This window comes from Fringilla coelebs (assembly GCF_963513975.1).
Source record: "Fringilla coelebs genome assembly, chromosome: 10".
Classification (NCBI taxonomy): domain Eukaryota; kingdom Metazoa; phylum Chordata; class Aves; order Passeriformes; family Fringillidae; genus Fringilla; species Fringilla coelebs.
In genome coordinates this window covers 10,296,738-10,318,783 of record NC_140036.1, presented here as the reverse complement: position 1 = coordinate 10,318,783, position 22,046 = coordinate 10,296,738, and the positions used below count along the sequence as shown (strand labels likewise).

Below are 22,046 nucleotides of genomic sequence, written 5' to 3'. Positions count from 1 at the left end.
TGCTTGTGGTGCTGCCTCTCCTGGTGCTTTCCTTTCCTGAGTCTCATGCCCTGCTTGCTTTGATGCCATCTTCCTCTTGCTGTTCTGTCATAAGGATTGGAGCTTTTCCTGTCAAATGCAGATTTCTCCTTCCTATGCCCAGACTCTCTGCCACCCCATCTCTCTCCTGTGCTGCCTGCTGGGTAGGGTGGAAGGAGCGTGGGGACATGAGAGGGGAAGTGGTGGCAGGCACTGGCTGAGTCTCTTATGTGCAACCATGCATGGTCATTGGACGTGTGGAGAGGGGGAAAAGGTTTGCTTGGTTGGGTTTTGTTTTTGTTCTATGGAACATTTCCCAGACACTTTGTCCCAAGATTCTTGGGGGTGCCATGTCCTCAGCCCCCTGAGTCATGCCAAGTTTTGCCATGGGCCTGTCCAAGCTCCTCTACTTACAAATTTTATCACAGGGTGCCTGCAGGCAAGCCTGTCTTACCACTTCTGCATGTTGCCACTTCTTTGTGATTGAAAGGTGAAAATTCAGACATAATTATATGATTTTTCACATAAATAGCATCTGTTACCTGAAAGAAATTGAATGGATTTGTTTTGATAAGCTGGAAAAATATAGGTCTTGAGATGCTAGATGAGATAAACTTTTAATAACCAGATTTCTGGAGTTGGATTGGTTTCAAAGAGGTTGCTTGGGATGGATCAGCTTGAGTATAGTTGTAACATGGTCTTGGGTTTGTGCATGCCAGTTTTGTGTTGCAGACCAGGCTGCTGATGGGATGATTTCTGACTTTATCATGATAAATTGCTTCCATCCCTTCTGTAGTGGGTTTATTGCAGTGTTCAGTACAATGTTTATATGAACTGCTACTAAAGGATAAACAAATAAAGCATGATATAGTTTAATATGGGGGAGGGAAAGCATTTATATTGTATAAGCAGTATTTGTTTAACAAGAAATGGATCAGAGATGAAATTTATCTGTACTGGACAGATTGGCTTTAAACAAAACAAAGCCTTGAAATGGATCAGTTTTCATATAGATCAGAATTCTTCTTCCCTTGCTGAAAAGCTGGAGGCTTGGGGTTGGGTGGTCCTCAGCTCATAGGTGTGCTTGTGTAACTCATGAGGTAACCCTAGTGCTGAAGGTCTGGTGTGTTGCCACCTCCTCTTGTACCTGTAGACTGGACATGCTGGTAGTCACATTCCACTGGGAACAGGCAAAAAGGAACCTTTGTACTTTATAAAATTCTCTTGCAGTTCAATTCACTTGGTTGTGTCTTTCCTAGGCTGCTTTGTCTTGCTCTAGGATGCTGTTGAAAAGTTCTGGGTTCATTCAAGACTAAATGAGTTTCAGAGGTGGAGGGGTATTTATGCTGAAATAGTAAATTATAGATATTATTTTTTAATTTCCCTTCATCTTTTGCTGATGCATTAACATGGATTTCATCTGGGAATTCCTTTGTAGGTGCTGTAGAAGGATGAATTACCCAGAGGACTGCTTCTTGTTCTGGCAGATCCCTCTTTCAGAGTCTGACTCTTTTTCATAAGTTAACATCCTATCGTTTTTGGGTTTGGATTCAATGTGCATCTTTGGCAAAACTGGCCACGTACAGGTCATCTGGAAATGTGATGCCAGTTTAGGCAGTCATGTGTTGATTGCAATGCTCATGTTAAGAGAGAATGGGGGATGAGGGCTAAGGTGCTGAAGGCTTTTCTTTCAGTCATCATGTTGCAACCCAGTCAACCTGTAAAATGTATTTATTTTGCTTAACTCCTGTTTCTGGACTACAGATTACAATGAGTTAGAGTTCCCTCTTTATTGACATGATTTTTATACTTCTATCCAGTATATAAGCCTTTCTTAGATTTTTGAGTTTGGGCCTTTATTTCCATCAGGAAAATTAAAAGATCCACTAGGCTTGGCTGCTGAATACTCAATGTTGTGAACAGCAGTGACTGTTTTGTCAAGACCTGAAGATGAAGAGCTGTATTATTACAAATTTCAGTGCATAATTTTCTCCTCCAAGTCATGTTTCCTTGCATGGAATCATAGTTATTTTCTCCAAGATATTTGGCCTGAATTCTGGTAGTGACTGTATTTTTGCTGACAAACTAAACCAAAACCCAAATGCTGTTAATTTTTAGTTTTAACTACAACAGAAATTGCGCCTGAACTAAATATGCAGCACGTAAAATTAGCAAGTTGAATGTTCTGAACTAGTTATTCTAGAGCTAATGTGTGACTGTTGAGCTGATAACAGAATACATGTTAAACAATATAGAAATTCTTGATTCTTAGTCCCGTTAACTGGTAGCTAAGTGTGTTAGTGATGGCAGGGTTTCCATTGAAATAGGGAGCACTTTGAGGGTCTCCTAGGAGGCAAGAGGCAGTACCTCTGTAGTGGCAGTCTTAGCCACTTATGGGTTTGGGCTGCCAGTTGTGCACCATTTGGTTTTCTTCTGCAGGGAAAAAGATGCCATTAAGATGGGTAAACTAAGCACAATAAACTGGTGGAACTTGAATCCTTGAACAAGCAAAACTATGGTTTTGAATTAAGATAATTGTGCAGTGTTATTGTCATCATTACTTAATTTTTGCTCTGAATGATGTAACGTTCAGCAACTAGTAAAATAAAATGCTAATTACAGGTCTGATGCTTTCTTTGGCATTTAAGATCTTTTCCTTTGCTATCCTACTCCTTGTATTTCTTTCAAATATAAAGTCATATCAGTAGCACCATCTAAATGGATAAAGAATGAGCCATGTGTAGTTTTGAGCTGTTGGTATAATCATGCCAGCTAAGAATATCTCCTGATGAAGAATTTCAATATAAGAGCCACCAAATGAACCTAGTGGTTCTGGCACATGACACGTGAATGGTATAATGTTCCCTGAAACTTTATTCACTGGATTGCCAAAGCCATGCTTTTCAAGAACTTAATGAACTTAAAGCACTTTAAAGAAATATTTTGAGTTCACAGCAGTGGAGAGTGAATGCCTTTTCTCAAAAAATACCTTGGCTACTGTTATAGATTAGCTTTTGCCAACAGTTTCTGCAGGAGATGCCAGTTTGGAGTGGAAACCCAAGAAATGGGTTCAGCTAAGCACTTTATCCTGGTCTTGGCTTAAAGCACATGAATAATCCCATTGACTACCCACGTGTGCTTTACTGCGACTGCTCACACAGTGAAAGTCAGGCACGTGTTTAAATAATGTGCTTATTTGGGGGTTCCCTGCATCGTGTCTGCTGGCAGAGATTGGATTTTCTTATGACAGCCATCACATGCCCTGTGCAGGAGCACAGCGTGGTCTGCATTAGCCCTGTGGGCCAAAGCAAAGGCTATTTCTGCATCCACCCCCAGTCCTTTCTGCACTTCTCTGGCAGCTGATCAGCTCTTTGCTGCCAATTGTGCTCTCGTGTTTTTGGCACCCAACCGCTCCAGCTTGCTGCTCATGCAAGTATTGAATTGCCTTTGTAAGGCACAGAGTAGGCTTTTCCTTGTTTAAAATTGTATATATGGTTGTTACGACATGAAAAAAAAAGATAGATCATTGCTGTAGTTTTCTTCATTTTGGTCAAATTGTGCCCTTTCTGTCAGTAGCCCCATTGAAGTTTAATAGAGATGTCAGCAGAGTAGAACAACTGTTTTGGAGGTCCAAGCTCACTGCTCAGGAGGGCTAAATGGAGTTTTTTACAATTGTTGTCTAATGGAAGCACCGTTCTTTACTGGAGAAGCCCTGTAAACTGATCATTTATGGAAATAGAGCTCTTTCAGCACTCAAGGGAAGGAAAAGTTAAATGCTAGGACAGGTTCTTCAACCTGATTATTTCACAACCATTATCTCTGTTGATCCAAAATTGACTCACTTGGAAAATAGTACAACTTAACCTTTTTTTCCAGCTCTGCCTATCTCTCCCATCGCCCTGAATGCACAAGACTGCAGCAGAGAGCCCTGGAGGCAGCATTTCCCCAGGCTTGAAAAGGGATCATTTGCAGGGGAAATCGCTGTGACCTGTGCATGGCTGGGCCTGAGCTCCAGCACCCTTTGCCTTCTGCATTTTTCTCTTCCAGAAATACGACCTCAGCAGCAGGCTAGCAGACCTAGAGCCTATAGGTAAAAGCAAGTCAAGCAGTTAGTCAGTGGGACCAGCCAGCCCAGCTGCTAATCAGTGATGCTCCTTCAAACACAGCATCTCAAACCTTCCACTTGCTTTGTACTTGCCATGGCTTTTTACCTGCTGTTCAACCTTTGCTAACAGCTCCACTGGAGAGGCCTCGGAAACTCCAAACAAAAGGCTGTCAATTGCAACCTAAAGGTAAAATGAAGCAGGTTTTCTCAGTCAGTTTAGTAATCCTAGCTGTCAAAGAGGTTTGTTATCTTCAGCAACATGTCAGAGAATATTCTTTAATGTATAATCATCTGAAATGGAGTACTTTTTTGCTGGAGCTGTGTTTGGGGGTGTGAATGGGGGAACGTGTAATATGAAGAGATGAGCAGATGGAAAACAGTATGAGTAGAGTGCTTCACTGGGATGAAAACTTGAATGCTTGCACAAACACCACAGAGGCTGTAAAGGCTTGCTGTTAACAGGCTGTAACTTCATGTGTGAAATAGGTAAACAAGTACTATTTTCACAGACTCTTAGTGTATATGCCTTGAACATATTTCTAAGAGTGTTTGAAGTGCTGTACTTCCAGAAGCATAACAATTATTAGACCTAAACACTGATGAACTAAGGACTGAACTGTTACAAAAGTGTATCAACAGGTTTTCAGTTGGCACATGGTAAAGTATTCATGATCTGGGAGCAAGTTTGTTTTCAAGGGAAAGTCATATCCACAAAAATCCACAGAAAACCAGCATAGTATCTAAATAATTGATTCATCCCGTGTATAAATAAAATGTTGAATAGACACTCTCTTCATCTAAAGTAGAGGACTGAACAACAAGGACCTGTGTTGATTTCTAGCTCTGACAGAGTCTTCTTGCATGGTTCTGGGAAATCACTTAGCATCTCTTTTTCTGGAAGCCAGACCCTTTAATGCTTGTCTGCCTTGCAAAGTTAAAATGGAGACTGAGAAAAGGAGTGGCTGCAAAGCAAGTTAAGAATCTCCTATCAAAAGTCAAAATAAATGGTTTGGTTTTGATGAAAGTAATCTGGAGTCATTGTACGTATGTCTAATAACTGCTGCTTGATAAGGGTCAACTTCTGAAGTTTTGATAAGTTCTAGACAGTGCTGTGGCATGTTACTAACTTGATTTAGTTCATATCTGTGGTTTTTTCCCCTTGGATAAGTAGTAGCATGTGAAAATGTTCAGTTTTTCAAATAAAGGTCCATTCAAAGTAACATCGAAATGTTAAAAAATTTCTCTTGACTTCCCTGATTCCACAAAATTGATTTGGAAGTCTTTTGAGGATTGACTTTACTCACTCTAAGCAATTGCTCAGAAACTTCTAATTTGATGATTTTACTGTTCACCTGGATAGTTCTTCACCTAAGCCTGGGGAGTCTGTTTAAGAAAGTGACAAGTTTTGAGTGACATCGATTCATTGGTACCAAGAGTGACATTTACATGGGAGGCTACAGGAGCTATTGCTTACAAAGGAAGTGAATATAAAATTCACATGAAAAAGGCAAACCAATGAGGGATTCAGCTCAGTGGGAATGGTAACATCTACAAAGGTCAATGGGATGAGATTTAAGTACAGAGGAAGGAGAACAAGTTCTTTTAATGGTCTTTGATCCCCTGTTCTTCCTCCCTGTGGACATTAGTAGAGGAACTGGGTCCATGACCAGCTTTATTATATACTTGCAAGTGATTAGAAGTTGAATTTAGACCCTTTGGGGAGCATATGTGAATTGTAATGAATTCTTTCACTTTGTGTGTGTATGTCTTTTTTCATTAAAAATGGCCTCCACATTGCTGATAGTAATGAATGCTCTTAAGTGATAGAACTTGGTAACTCTCCCCAGGAAAGCTTCTGAGGCATTGAGCAGCAAGTGAAACATGCAGGCACATCCAATTTTAACTCTCATTTTTCTGCACTAGAACTGGAGGTAATTTATTTTCTTTTTCTGTTTAGCACTTTCAGACCATGTTAAAGACTAAGTTGAATGTCCTAACTCTTCGTAAAGAGCCTCTCCCGACAGTGATCTTCCATGAACCAGAGGCCATTGAACTGTGCACCACAACTCCCCTCATGAAGACCCGGACTCACACTGGATGCAAGGTACTCAGAAGTGTAAACTGAGGGGGTGACACCACTGTGGAGGTGTCCCATGTGATTGTGAGAACTCTAAAGAGCCCAAAGTAACCAACAGCATTATGGAAATTCCGTTAACTGCTACTATTACTGTAAAATTTCTGAATCAAAAAAGTCATTGAGCATTTCTGACCAGAAATTTTGGGTTTCAGGAGGAAAAGGTTTGTCATGATGCAAATTGTGGAGGATTTCTAATAGGCTGTGATCAACTGCTGGTTGTAAACACTGGCAATATTTCTGTAAGGGCTAGTGGTTTTTTTTCTTTTCTTTGTTGGTTTGGGGTTTTAAGAGTGAAAAAAAAGGAAAAAGCAGGGCAAGAGACTTCCTTCTTGATTTGGTTAAGCAACAAGATCAATCTGCCCTGTTACATCAAAGCAGAGCTTCTGCAAAGGCTGTTCCTCTTTTAAAAAGTTTAATGGCTTGAGAGCCTCAAGCGTGTTCTTCTGTGGTAAGAAACCATATAAAAATAGGAAACAAATCTGCTCTGTTTGCATCTTTTCTTGGAGTCATTTTCCTTGATCACAGAGCTCGCCTGCCCTTGCAGAGCCATGGGCAGCCTTGCAGACTGAGCTGGGTACCAGTTTGGCCTGTGCTGCCAGCTGGGGCTTGGCAACCAATTCCCCTTCACCCAGCCTGGCTGCCAGTTGTAGGGAGTGTCCACCTGCCCTTGAGGGGCTTGGTGAAAATGGAGAGAGCTGGGCTTCAGACTCCCTTGCTCTGCAAAGTGTTAACTGCAGGAGAGCTGTTGCTGGATGCTGTGTGTGCTGGATAAGATCCAAAGTGCAATTAAATGTTCCCTGCCACAGTGTGTACACAAACACGTGCACACACACACTCTTCCTTGCTGGGGGATCATCTGTGAGTGAAGTGGGGTTGGAAGAAATTGCTTTCTCCTGCTTCTCTTGGCATACTGTACTTGGGCACCCCTGGGCCTGGCACTTGCTCAGCAAAGTTTCTTCTTGGGAAGTATCACTTCCCAAGTGTTTGACTCTTTGCTTGTCACAATAGCCAGGAACAGGACTCTGCTGCTGGGTGTGGAAGCAGAGCTGCCCTGTGCTGATGCAGAGGAATGCAGGAGAAGCGACCCTAATATGCTTTGTATGGTAGCTCACAGCATCTGCTCTTCCATGGTTGTGCTTTTGTCCTTTATGTTGACATCTAATGAATTTTTAGGGAGTATTAGTATGATCAAAATGGTTCACAAAATGGCTTTCACCCCCAGTGAGAGAGGTCAGGCATAATAATGCTTTCTGAAATCAGTTTATCTTTGGGAATGTGTATAGAATTTAAATGAAGCTTTCTATTCAACTTACAGTCCTTCAGTTGGAAAAGAATTGCAGAGAGATGTTGAACCCCTCAGTGAAGAGAATCTCATTCTATATTTAGATCTCTTTTATTTATTCATTTATTTTTCCTGCAGTATAGCATAGTAGTGCTGACTAGGGGACATCTACCACAACATTCCTGTTTTCCTTCTTGCTGTTTCTCCTTCTCCCTGTCCCCTATAGCTAGTTTGCCTCCTGTCAGTGCTGGAGTTTTATGATGGTGGTTTTGGGGTAGTGGCCAGGCTCTCTTCAGGTGATTCAGCTGTTGTGATTTTCAGTACCTGCCATGTGTATGCTGTTCCAATTGCTAAGAAATCCTCTCCTGTTAATTACTGAAAGGCTTCAATTTTACCCAGTCTCTGTAGTCACTACCTCTTTCTTTTCCCCCTCTTTTTTCTTGACTAAATGTGTTCTTCCTGCCAGCTGTTAATAGGTAATTAACTTCCCTGTCCTCTTTCCCCTCTGATTATTAGTTTTTTGCTGACTGATACCACAGTAGTGTTGCCATAAAAAAGGTAGAATTTTATAATATGATTTTTTGCTCTGGTGGGTCTGATGAATTGCTGTTATTCTGGTGTAAGGCAGGAGATGCTGTGGTGTTGCTGGTACCACCAGGCCTGTCTGGTTCTGAGACTTGGGCTTTTCAGGCAAGAGCACAGCATCCAGTTTCTACTTGCTTTCATGAGTCACACTTTTTTGATCCTTAATCATTTTATTCCTCTTGACTGAAATCCCTCCAATTTTCCTATGTAATCCCATTAATGAGATAGCATCGTTTGTCTGACAGAGGCTCCAGACAAATAATTGTATTGCACAGTTTTAGCATAAGCCTCAGCTGGCACCATCTTGTTATGGGAACTTGACACATGCAATTGCTTTGCTGTTTAGAGGTCTGGGCATTGGTTTTCTGATGTGATTGCTCTTTTACTTGTCCTTTCAGGCTTTTCTTTTTGCATTCATTTGCAGTTAGCTGCTGAATCTTGAAGAAATTTTTTTTTTTGCTGAGATCTAATGTCATTTAGTAATTCAGTGGGGTGGTTTTGAGAATAGCAGGGAAATGTCTAGTTTGAAGTAATCTAGGGGAACCCCCATCAAATCTGGAAAGTTAAAGAGTTGAAAAAATTCAGAGAGATTTTCTTTCTTGTCCAGTTCCACATCTGATGCAACTTTGTCACCATTGTGGTTTCTGAAATATGTTTTTTTTGCTTATGACAGAAGGCTTAAGACTCATATCTCTTGTAACTGCATGTCTACACCTGCCTGCTTGGGTCTGATGTTCTTGCTGTCCTTCCCAACCTTCTAGACTCGTGGGCATGGTTTCCCCAAGCAGGAGAAATGGATAGTGTTAGCACTGATTTGCAGCACAGAGCTTTAGGTGCACACATTTGGGGGTTTGTGGTGCTGGTTGCTCAGTCAGGTGGGTTGACTTGGAGGCTGTAGCTCCCAAAGGGCACCTTCTTTCCCTCCTTTGCCCAGCAGCCCTGTTTGCAAGTGGGAAGTGACAGCCCTGGGATCAGAGTGGTGCAGCCCCATGCAGCAGACAGCCTAAACCAGAGCGGGATTTCTGGGTACAATAAAGTACTCAGCCTCTGATTTCTCCTGAGTACCATTTCCTTTATTTGAACTGCAGTGTACCATTGCTGCAGGCAGGTCTCTGGCCCGAGCAGCTGCAGCTTCTCATCCTCCTTCAGCTCAGGATGCCAGGGCAGGGCCCTGGGATGCAGTGCCCAGAGAGCTGCCCTTTCTCTGGGACACACAGCTGGGGACCTGTGTGCATCCTGCCTCTTCCCTGCAATGGGAGGGGCATTTATGAGTGCTGGATCACCAAGGGCTAAGGTTGGCAGCTGCTCCAAAGAATGAGAACACCTAGCTGGCTTACTGTACACCTGTAAATGGCAAGTATCAGCTTAAGGTAAACCACCCTTTCCTGAAGAATGAAAAAAAAAAGAAGAGAATAAATCTTTTATTGGTAACTGGACCGCACTTTCAGTCCCAGGTTCTGATGTGATTTTATTTTAGTAGAGCATGTTTTCCCTTCAGGTATGAGTGTGATTTAGATGTGTGTATAGAAAAAAGCATCCATTCTACTTCAGATCCTGAGGATTTCAATCAGACTGTGGCAGTCCTGTTGTAGGTACTTCATGTCAAATGGGCACTCATTTCAGCTGGAAACCTGCTTGTAATCCCTGCACTAAGTACCACCAGATGGAAATGCAGAATCTGGAGTATCTCCAGAAAATAAGTTACTCTCTACTCAGAAATGCCTGCTCTCTCCATGCCTTTTAAATGATTTTGTTTAAGTTCTGCATGGTTTGTTCTTCCTTAATGTCCTAATCGGCTTGTATTGATTCTAATGTTTCTTGATTTCTGTCCCTTTGAGCCATGGTGGTGGCACGAAGGGAGCTGCCTAAATGACTTTCTCTCTCCTGCTGTAGCTTTTCCAGGCAGTGGTGCAGTAATGCAAAAGGACAGAGGTTAAAAATGCTGTCTGCAGTTTTTAAAGTGGTGTAGTAGGTTTCATTTTTTTTTTCCTTTTTATTGGAAGACTCCTCAAAGTGAAGTCAGTGCTGAATAATCAGCACTGGGTCAGGCAATCTTATTCCTCCAGTTCCCACCAGTGGACAAGCTTTTCTCAGCAGCCTCAGAGGAGCATAAACAGTGCAAATAGTTGTATTTTTAAGAGTATGCTTTAATGAAATAGGAAAACATATTTTAGTGCTATGGTACTTACAGGAATGATACTTGTTGCTTCCCTGTCTTATTAGATTGATTTTGTGAGCTTATTAATTCAGGCTTTGTGGAAGGTATGAGGTGAAAACATCTGTGATGGTGTATCTTAATTTAAGATGGATGAAAGTCTTGTTTAACAATTTGTATAAATGGCATTTGTGGGGTAATAGTGTCTTAAAAACAAGTCTTGCACATACTGATAGAGATTTAAAAGTAGACAAGAAGTAACATAAATAAATAGAGTTTGGTTTCTCAGAATAGCCTAATAGCTTCACTCCCAAAGCAAAAAGGAAGTGTTTCTTATACTAAGCTGGCTGCAGGCTGATGATGACTGTGGGGCCAAGACCACAGCTGGGCTTCTGTGGCACCAGTGTAGTGTCAGCAGTGAGACACCAAACCTGACTGGTGTAACTCTGATGCTGCTATATGTTTGCCAACCTATGAACTGCGTTTGGGGTGTTTTCTGGGACAGCTGGGCAGTGCCTGAGATGCCCTGACCTGTGCCTGCCCTCCAGCAGCAGCTCTGGCCCCTTCAGCAAAGCCACAGCCTGTTGCCCTTGCTCCTGCTTTTGTCCTGGCTTTGCTGGCAGCTGCCAACAGTTTTCATTTTCCCTTTGTCTCTCTGTCTTTCTCTCATTTTTCTTCTTTTTCTCTCAAAGTTAGCTTTTAGAGACAACACCATCACCTGTGGGCCCTCCTAATGAATCTCCATGCACATGAAATTGTCTCATGTGCTTTGAGCAGCAGGATGTACAGCAGTGCAGCAGACTGGAAGTCTGGCCTGCAAGGGCTGAACAGATGAATGGGGACACAGTTCAGCATCATGAAGCCACCCTAGGACATAGGGGAAAGCTCATAATAAGCCTATGGGAGGAATAGAGAGTAAGATTGATCGTGATTTAAATGTGATCTTTAGAATTCCAATGTTTCTCATTGGAATACATATTTAAAAACCCTAAAACATTGTCTTAAAATTGCCCTCCTTGGTCTCATTCTAATTCCTTGTGTAAGGCAGCCATTTAGGAATAATGTCATCTCAGATATTACTGCCTATTTTTGGTTTTCTGCCTTGTTAATTTGGATTGCAAAGGCCTTGCAGCAGGACTGTCTTGCAAAATACCCCATTTCTACTCTACCCTATGTGCCTCTGTAGCAAATCTAGTAATGCTGTGTTGTTGATTTTATTGGTCTTCACATTTTTAAAACTCACAATGTTGTTACTTTTTTCCCTGTAGACCAGACTTTCCCAAGCTGTTTTCTCCAGCATTTCTGGCCTATGCAAGCTCGTCCACTGGTGTCCCATCCTAATCAGCTCAGCCTGTGGTAGCCAAATCTGTTACCACTTGAGCATTCAGGGGTACAGCATCTGCTGGGCCTGGAGCCCCTTCAGAATCCAGAAAATGTTTAAATTGATGAGCCATCCTCTCAGTTTCAAACAGCCCATACAGCAGGGTTTTGGTGGTGGCAATTTCAGCCTCATTCCTCTTCCCCTTCATTGGTCCCCAATGCCTGAGTTTTAGCTCTGGGTCACTGAAGCATGAGCAAATGGCTTCCCTCTGCTGCCCTGTAATTGTGTTACTGTTATGGATTGGTTTTGTGTCTTCATCCTGAATCAGACAGAACGCAGCCAGAACACTGTCCCTCGTGTCAGTACCCAGAGACCAAGGTACCCTTTACTGGTTTTATGTCCTGTTGACTCAAACTGGCTGAAAATGCATCCATAGTCTCTCTGGGATGGTAAAATCCAGATGACATAAATGGGTAGTTAAAAATCTTGTGTTTTACTTAAATTTCCACAAATAATTTAAAAAGCCTGCTCCTGTTGAACGTTTATTGCTCTTTTGGCTACTGGAACTCTAGCAAATTGGAAGCTGCTCATATTCTTAAAACCACCTCACTTCATACTTATAAAACTTAATAAAAGTGTTCTCTTTGCATCTATGGAATGGTCAAGGATGATTGTTTTGAGTGCAGCTGTAAATATAAGTCCCACTAGCTTCCTGGTCTTCATTATCATTTTGTAGGCCTGTAATATTAGGATGATCATTGGCTTTAATAAAGAAACAAATTAAACAAGTGAGAAAAGCTAATTGTACCATCATTCCGTAGCCTGCTGTTTTCCCTCATCTTCATCTGAGTCAGAAGCACAGAGGGTTTTTTTTCATTCTTGTTTTTTTAAAGGCCTTCTACTGTTATCCTTAAGCATTGCTTATTTTGCATTGTGAACTGAGAGATTGTTTTTCTGCTTCTTTCTCCCCTCATAAAATGAACCAAAAGGACACACATGTGTTCTTGCATAGGGCAAAACTTAGCAGCTTCATTGTATTTAGATATCGATATAGTGCTGGTTGGTGAGAGATTCAGAGTCTGTGATGATGTGTTTTCCAAAGGTGAAGTGCATCAAATAAACTAATAACCCAACAAGTATGCTATATGAAGATGAAGTATGTATATATATATATATTTTGGTATATAAAGAAAAGAAAAAAAAAAAGAAAAATATAAATCCTGCAGTTGTGGAAGAGTAAACTGCTTGCAGAAACCTTGAAACATGACTTTATTGGCTGCATCTTGTTCTAACATCGAAAATGGAGAGTTGCATGTGCTCATTTCTGTTCAAAACATGCCCGTATGGCAAGGTCCTGCCTTGTGCCTTGTACCTGCCTTGTACCTTGAAGCTGCTGAGTTTTGCTGTGGGCTCTGCTGTGAGCAAGGTGGGATGAGCTGTGCTGGATAGCAGCAGCCCTCAGGCAGCATTCACTGCAGGGTGTTTGACACTGGCTTCTCTCAGCTTAGCAAAGAGTCTCTCTTGCATTTGATTTTTTTAATTACATGCATGGAAAACCCATTTGTGTCAGTGAGGATTTATACTTTAAATGAGTGTAGAGGATCTAATAGAAACATGAAGGGTAGGTGCAAGTGCAGTAGGTTGTTAAAGCATCGTAATGCTTCATTTCTGGATGTCCAGGAGTCTTAGGTGGAGAATATAAATTGGGTAAAGCAATTGAATTAATCTTTAACTGAGCCTGCTTTAAATAGTATCTTCTGCAGTGTTCAGTTTTGCTGTGTTGGATGTATTTTGGCATAACTTTATTTGCTTACTGCTAAAGTGGCATTGTAAGAATAATGTATGCTGAGAGTGGTGGAAGTATGTCTTATGTCCTGTCAGATATGTTGGTGGTATTTGTTTTTCCCTTAGCATTTGCGCTGGTGACATTTTTCAAGCCATGGTTCAAGTAAAGGGCATCTTGTTATTGAGGAAGTTCTTTCATCCCATCTAAAAATGGTCATATATTGCAGTCAGCTTCTTATTTATGCTTTAACTACATTCATAGAAGAAAGCATCTGTCTGTTTTCTGCATATGGCAGAGCAACCTTGCTCTGAATATATGTATATTAATTAAAGGAAATCAGTTTTGCCTATTTGTTTCCTTTTGGATTTTCACTGAGAAAGTGTGTCTCAAGTAATTTTAAAGAGCTCCATGAAAAGAATCAGACCATCACCTTGGGAGGAGAGCACTGGTGACAGGGAGGATTTCTGAGAGCTGCCCTGCATGTTTGTGGCCAGCAAAGGGCTGGAAATACCCTGATTGCAGGGCCTTCTTCCTGAGGTTCCTGCTTTTGCTTCCAGAGGGAGGGAGCTCAAGGCTGGATGTTGTCAGGAAGATCAGGCATGAGTTGAGTTTCATAGAGATGTGTGAAAATATGCTGAAAATAGCTCTGTGTGTGTGTGCACACTCCCAGGAGGACTAGAGGACTGGGGTCCATACTTGTTGGGCTGCATGGGAAGGCTTCCAATTGCTGTGCACCCTGCAGACACACCAGGCACCTGGGAAGAGAGGTTCCCCTGCCCCAGTGCAGCCAATTTGTGTTGAGGAGGTCTCCTCAGTTCCTCAGGGCTCGGGGTCCCAGGCTTTGTCTGTGGACAGACCTGTTCCCAGCAGTGCTTTGTCTTGCATGAGTAAATAAGAACAGAAAGGTTGCACTGGGTAAGCCAGACTTTGCTCAGATATATGTGTGTCTGAGCCCATTTTCTTTGGCAGTAGACTGTAGAAAATAAGCCCTAAGCAATAAAACCCCCTTGAAAATGCGAGGGTATGCAAAGTCACAGCATCCCTTGGCATGTTGTGCTTTGCTCCTCCCCTTGGTGCATGTATTTTATCAGTTGCACAACAATTGTGTACACTGCTTTTCTTCTTATTGCTGTAGTTCTGCCCTTGTAGTGGATGCATTGGGTCCCAGTGAAGAAAGTGAGTGACAATGCATGATATGGAGCCTCAGAAACTGTTTTTAAGTTCAACAGAAATCCTTTTGGTTGCAATCTAGCACATCCTTTGGTTCAGAGCTTTCACATTATTAGTTGCCTTTGGTTCAACAAAACCTTGAATGGGAAGTCATCGGCCCTTGATTTTGTTAGCAAATGGTATTTATCAGCAGAAGTCATCTAAATCAAGCCTTTTAGTGTAAAACAAGGCACTAAACAGTTTATGTTTCTTTCAGTTATGGAAGAGAGAATGATTGGCATTCAAAGAGCACTGTGTAAAATACCAACATACAGGAATTAAAAACGCTCTCTGTGACTTGGTTAAGAACAAGCCCTGTCCATTCCTGAATTCCTACCCTTGCTTGTAAAAGCACAGGGAGGTACTGAGGAAGCTTGGGAGGTACTGAGGAAGCCAGACACTGTGTGCAGGTGAATGCCCACTTCACTGAGGGTGATTTGTACATCTGTAGTGTTTCTGAACCAGAATGATCCCCCAGCCCCTTCTAAACCAGCTTTGTTGTCCCCTGCTGTTCAGCTGCAGTTCTCTGCCAGCAGCCCTGTTTGCAGAGGTCAGATCAGCTCACCAGAGCTTGGGGGAAAGCTGTGTGGGCACACTGTACTGTGGATAAAATACACAAGGGGAAAAATGAAAAAGATGATGAGAATCAAAATGCATACTTCTACTAAGTAGTAATGCATTGAATGAAGGTACTAAAAAGCAATATATACTAATGGAATTCTTTTGATGCACAAAGCTCCACAGAATACTTCTGTATCATGAAATACAAATGTGAGTTGTTTTGTCAATTATAGAAATACCACTTTTCAGGCTGCTTGGAGCTATTGTTTAATTATAGCTGTCTTTGTAGGAGATAACATACCAAAATAGTTCTCTGAAAGAATATTTAAATTTCAAAACAAATTTAATCTCTCTACAGCAGGAAATATTTAAGTTTTGAAATTCTAAACTTACAGAATACCTTAGGAGATAATCTTCAATTATACATATATACAATGTCATACAGCTTATGCCAGTAATTTCCAGCTTTTGCAATCTGGCACAAAGCCAGGACACCAGTGTGAAGCACAGAGGCAGTTGCAAAGTCCTAGATAGCTACAGATGTGTCAGGGTATTTATTTTGCATGCTGCAGAAAATATTGTGTGCATTGCAATTGTTCAGGCAAAGCCTTCTGGTCATAGGAGCTAATTGCTTCCATAATAATTAAAGTTCAAGTATCTAGGACCTAATAGCTTTAGACATATAAAAATTAAAATGAGATTGAAATTTATTATGTTGGCTAGGCTGAGCAGATGCTGCAGTCACTGTCAATTGTTTTGTTCTAGTGTGTCCTTGAGAAATGTTTCCATCCTCGTGTGGCTGTTGCAAGGTAAGGATGGAGCTGTGGTTGTGATGCTGGAGAGCACAGGAAGCTGCTGCTTTTCCATGGCCCTCGGGGCATTAGGGACCCTGCTGTGAGCTGGCTCTCAGGAGGAGGAGGAGGAGGCACCCTTCCTTCATAGCGCATGAAGTTATTCTTCAACAGAATCAAAAAAACTTCTGGTTCTGCAGTTGTTGCTCCCTGGTATTGTTGCAATGGGCTCCTCCCCACTCACCAGCATGAAATGTGCTGGGAGAGGTGTTGGCAGATCTTTTCAGATGTGCTTTTTCACAACAAAGGCATGTGCGCTTATTCTGTGAAGGTATTCTGTGTGGCTCTTCCCCCGAAGCCATGGATATTGTTACTTTGATTTCCATTAGAATACTGCAGAATTTGCATTTGGCACTGGTACCCACTGCTCAGGCTAGTTTGAGCCAACATGAGCCTTCTTGGGAATTTGTAATCTCTGGTTACAGCTGTACTATGCCCAGACTCAGCAGTACTTACTTTGGGGCCAGGCCTGAGTGCTGAAAGCTTCCACTGGAGCAAACGACGCTGGCAAGCAAGCGGCTGAAATTGGACTGCAGATGCATTCTCCTGCAGATGAGGTACCAGTGGCTGTCTGTAGTGCATGGGCTGCTGGAATGCAGATTAATGATGCAATCCAAAATGCTTTATGTCATAAGAGGAGGATCCTTTGTGCCACCTCTGTTTCTGTTAGTTCCAGAAGTAATCCTGTTCTCCTTGTACTATTGCAATATATTCTGCAATGCAGTGTGATGTATAAATAAGTTAGCTTAGAAGAGAAAGAAATTTTTTCATTCCAGGATTTGGATGTCAGTGTCTGAGACTAATAACTTCTTTTATTTATTTCATTAAAATATGATTTTCTTTGCATAGTTAATTAAAATTTCATAACAATAAGCATCACAATGCTTCTGGGCAAGTTGAAGGCCTGATGCATGCTATCTATTGCTGATCAATCACCTTTATTGTAAACTGTTGTGAATATTTGACTTGAGGCTGGTGGTAATTCAGTCAGCTTTCTTCTCTGGGACTCTAGGTTGTATAGGCGTAACAGGTGCAACAGAATTTTGTTTGTTTATCTTTTTCTCTAAGAAAGGAGATGGATCAAGTTTAAAATTTACAGTCTGGTTTGGAAAATGAGTAAGTACTTCTAAGTTAAGAGCTTCCCTTGTATTACTAACCCTAATCTCTGATATTCACCTACAGTAATTTCACAGCAAGATCTTATTAAATGGTACACATTGGCACAGAAGCAAAATACTGAATTTCTCAGCAATGTAAATTTGGAATTAAGTTTATTGTGTTTTATCAGTGAATGAAAAATGTTGAATTAGTAGTTAACAGTTAATTTTGATCAAACAGAATACCCACTGAGGTTGTGGTCCCTCCCTTTTGGAAGCTGATGTTTTTTTGCCTGGTAGATATTAGGGTTGCTTTCTGGGTGCTAGAGCATAGCACATTGAGGAAAAAGAGTTACTGAATTAATCATCCAGGGCATGATGACATTTTGATTAAAGTACTCTTAAGGTTTAAATGGCATGGCAGTGACCTGCACTTTGTAATCCCAAATTTGAAATGTAGATAACCTTATATTTAATAGATGTCCATACACAAACATTTAACATAGAAGGAAACTAACTTAAATGGGCAAATTTTGGAAGACAAACAAGTTGAAAGAGTCTTTATAAGTGTACTTTCTAAAGTTCACTGAAGATTCATTGAACTGTTTGCTGAGACAGATTTGTCAAGGAGTAGTTATTTGATGGAATTTTTTTCATCCTTGGGGACTTCTTTTATTTCAGTGTTTGTTGTGGGTCTCCCCATCCCCCAATTTATTTTTCAAAAAGGTGTAAAGCAAGCTTCAAGTCAGAAAGAGATTTGAATTAATATCTCCAAGATTAGAGAAAGATCTTCCTAAAGACTGGCACAGTTGAGTAGTAAACTGGGAAAGATGATAAGGAAAATAGAAAACAAAATAAGGTGATATGAGTGTGTTACAATCATTTTGAGACTATCATTGAAGTGGATTCTGAGTGTTCTCTGGAACAGGATGAACAGAAAACCAAACTGGTTTTAGCTCTTTATGAAAGCTGCTTTTTTGACTGAATTATCTGTAGGCTGGGAGTAATTCCCCTGTGTTGATGTCTGACTCATTCTTACAAATAGTGCAATAATACACTTCAGCTTTGTCAGCTGTTTGTTACCACAGTGGCCAGAATCCTCATGGGAATTATCATTAATGGGATGCAGTTTTTAGGTTGGCTTTGCTATGGTATAAATTGGCATGCTGCCTTCGACTGAACTGCCATGCTAAGTTATATCATTTAAGAATCTGGTGCTCTAGTTTGACATGTGGCTTGGAGTTCCTATTGATTGAAAGCAGTCTGTTAATAAAATCAAAGTAATTGAATACAGCCTGTGGGAACCAGTGCTGTTTGTCATTTGCTATTAGGCAGAAATTTTAAAAATAATAAGTAATTCTTGAAATGGTTTTTTATGAAACAGCGTAATAGTAATTTAAAGAAAGGTGTGTTTTTACCCCAGAGCTTTGCCTTGTCTTACATTTGCAGGCCTTCATACAAGGCCAAAAAAATTGTGTCACTCTGCATTTCCAAATGGGAGAAATGATATACATCTAAAAAATATATTGTATATGTAATTTAAGTTTGGAACCATTTACAGCACTTCTTCATAGTGAGGATAAACTGAATGGCTTTAATTACCAGTGACTTACCGATGGACTACTGTAAGGTTTCTGTTCTGCATGACTTTCCTTATCTGTAGACAGGGTTTTATTCACTGTTATCAGTTTTAGGCAGGCAGCATGTGTCTTCAGCTCCCCAAAGCAAGGGACTAGCTTGGCTGTTGCTGTGGCAGTGCCCTGAAGGGGTTTAGTGCAGGGTGCTGGCTGGAGCAGGAGGCACATCTCTGGAGGCAGCCCCGTGCCTGTGCATGTCTGTGCATCCCAGCCCTGCCACCAGTGATCTGCAGGGCCCTGAATGGCATCCCCTGGCCCTGGCAGTGCCCCCAGCCAAGGGCCAGGGCCACTCTGGGGGGAGTCCCAAGGTTCCTGTGTGTGCTCCCAGGTGTCTCACCGTCCCTGAAATGGGCGACCCACCTGTGCCTGCGGTGGGCTATGGGGCGAGCACCTGCAGCTGTATGAGCCCTTGTCATGTTGATAACCTAAGCCAACAGGAATAAGCCCTTCCTACATCCAAAGAGAAACAGAAGAAAGGAAAAACTCTCTGGCGTGGCTTTGGGTGGAGGGTTGGCCATCCCAGCCATCCCATTCCTTAGATTCACCCTTCCTGTCCTTTTTAAGGACACTTGCATGTGACAATAGGCCTGAAATCAGACTTGTGGCTTGTGGCCCTTTGAAATATTCTCAACAAGAGTTTCAGCAGTGGGAATTAAATTCCTGTTGTTTTGGACAAAAGGGTTGCAATTTGAGTCCTTCACTGTGGCAACAGAGGACTCTCAGGGAGTCTAGTGTGCAACCAGAGATGCTCAGGTGATTTATCCTCTGGACTTGGTAGCGTGAGCCTTGTGAATTATCACGAGGCGCTCTTGCTGTCTCTTTGGATTTGTTAGTGTGCCCTCATTTTGCAGTGAGTCCTCATGTGCTGCCTGTGGCTCAGCTGTCTGATGGGGCATGGTGGAGAGCAGGGAGGGAGGAGCAGGCTTGGGATGGTCAAGAGCCCTGCTTGATGATTGCACTGCCCGGCAAATGGCCAAACCAGGGGCATCTTTCAATTAAATATGATAATATTGCAACATATTTCATAGGATTATTTTTGTTCAGGTAGCTCTTCAGGAAGGTACTGAATTTTATTTTGAAGTGAGACAGAGACAATGATTACAGAGATCTTTGAATAATTTCCCCCCTCTTTGAATTAGGTTGCATGTTTGTTCTCTGCTGGCCATTACTTTCATGTCAGTATAAGTACAAGAGGTTATAGAAGTTCATGATGTTTCTCACATTGTAGCAGCTTTCTGCATACCAACCCCTTTGCCCTTTCGACTACATGAAAAACTATAAATGTGTCAAGCAGGAAGATTTAAATAAGTGCTGTTAAGGTCCCAGACACATTGCAGAGCTTCGATTTCTTAAGGGCTGTCTGAGCTTTACTTTACGTGCAGCCACACGGTCATGCTGACTAAAATCCTGCTAATTATTTTGGAGACATTTTTGTATGATGTGTCTTGAGAAAAGAGTCTGAGCATCTGTGAAACAGATGAAGTGAAAATTCCTCTGGCGTCTATCAGCAAACATAAGCAGGTGGAGCATTTCCAAGTTTCTGCAGCTGAGGGAGGGGCTCCAGAAAAAATGGTTGTTTGCAGCACAGAGAGGAAATGAAATTAAAAATAATTACTTATGTATCTTCATTTGATGCTGCCTTGTCAGATAAGGCCAGTTCAGGAACAATGGATTTCTGCTTCATTTTAGGGGCCACTGTAAATTGACTGCCAGGTTTTTCTAGGAAATGAACAGGGCACTGCAGACTCTAAGATGCAAATTGCTGAATCTAGATTTGAGCACTGCAAACAGGGCTCATTTCTCAGTTTGAAAGGTGTTAAAATGTTACACTTATTGCCTGTGCAAGGTTAATCAAGGTAATTTTTGAAATACATTGCTGTATCAATCTCCTAATGAAGAATTCCTGAAAAACAAATGGTTTGTATGTTTTAAGGCAAACCCCAGGAATTTAGAAATATAAAAAATATGCTGCTGGTGCCCACTAAAGGAAATGTGTGTGGTAAAAAGCTGTTTTTGCTGCCCAGGATGAAAGGCCAGCTGGCATCAATTAGCACTTTATGCACATGCACTTTTATAGAAATAATTTTTACTGAACAGATTTCAAAGCCTTTCAGTGCCACTTAGTTAATCCTCCTAGCAGTCCTGGCCAGAGCTGCCCCTTTTTACACATGGGCAGACTGGAAATTGGGGAGGTTTAAGTGACTAATCTGTAGCTGCAGAGTGAATCAGTTCTGTCCCATCTTATCTGTCTTTGCAAAGCAGCACTACCTTTTCTCAGAAGGGAAACCAAAAAATAGAATACAAGTTACAGCAATGATTATGTGCTGTGTTTTAGAATATCCTGTATAAGGCACTGCCTTTAAACAGTGTATAGGAGAGAAATACAATTTGTTTATTAGTTGAAGGACAACTACAAAGGATTAAGTCATTTGTACAATAATTGACTTCTCTGCTTCAAGTTCATTGTTTATTGTTTGTTTTTGTAAAACTGCATAGACAAAGAATGACATTTCCTAGTACATGAGAGAAAGCCTTACTGTCTTTTAAAGAAAAAGAGCCTAGAGTTTTTTTAAAAAAGAAATGCTTTCTTCTTCTAAGAGCATGACTGTGCAAAAATGCAGGTGTGCTGAATTTGACCCAGGGTGTGACATGAGCAAATGTCCTTCACTACTTTCTCTGAAGATTGCATCCATTTAAAACAAGCTGCTGTCTGTTTTCCACTGTACTATTTAAAGACCAAGAAAGTGCAATTGAAACATGCAAATATGTGGTTAACCCAATAGTTCTTGGTGGCATGATTGGAGCCTTGGATGAGAGCTCAGTACCTTTCTTTATGGTTATTGTGTGTGGGTTGTTGGTCCCTGTCACATGTGGGGTGGGGAGAAAGTGTGAGACTCCAGGCTGTAGTTGAGAGGAAGGTGTCACAAATGTCATCCCTAAAGCACTGGGTCTTTTTCTATGAGTTTGCAGCGTGATGAGGAGTTTAAATTTTTTTTTTTTTTTTGCCCTACTACAGGAAGGTTGTTAAAAAGGAAGCAGGGAATAAATAGAAAAAAAAAGCTGCCTAGCTCCCTAGTATCTCCTGCTGCTGTGGAAATCAGACAGTAAATAGACAAATTATCCTGTAGTCATGCCTGACTGTAGCCTGAAGATATGAAGTGTTTCTTTATTTCCAGCTGACAGAAGGTATAAATGAGGATCATCATTGTGAATGAGCTGGAGATGCCCTGTGGTTTAGCCCTGCATTTGGTTAAGCTGGTGTGTTGGTTCACATCTCAGGGCTGTCTTTTCAATTAATTCTT

The 22,046-nt window shown here is 41.4% G+C and overlaps 1 protein-coding gene across 1 annotated transcript in view; it reads left to right on the top strand.

Moving 5' to 3' along the window:
• Positions 1–22,046, top strand: part of PID1 (phosphotyrosine interaction domain containing 1) — an 82,716-nt gene that overhangs the window by 26,881 nt on the left and 33,789 nt on the right. The window contains exon 2 of the mRNA XM_084212020.1: positions 6,081–6,227. Within this exon, the coding sequence (XP_084068146.1) occupies positions 6,081–6,227 (147 nt within the window). The remainder of the gene's footprint in view (positions 1–6,080; positions 6,228–22,046) is intronic.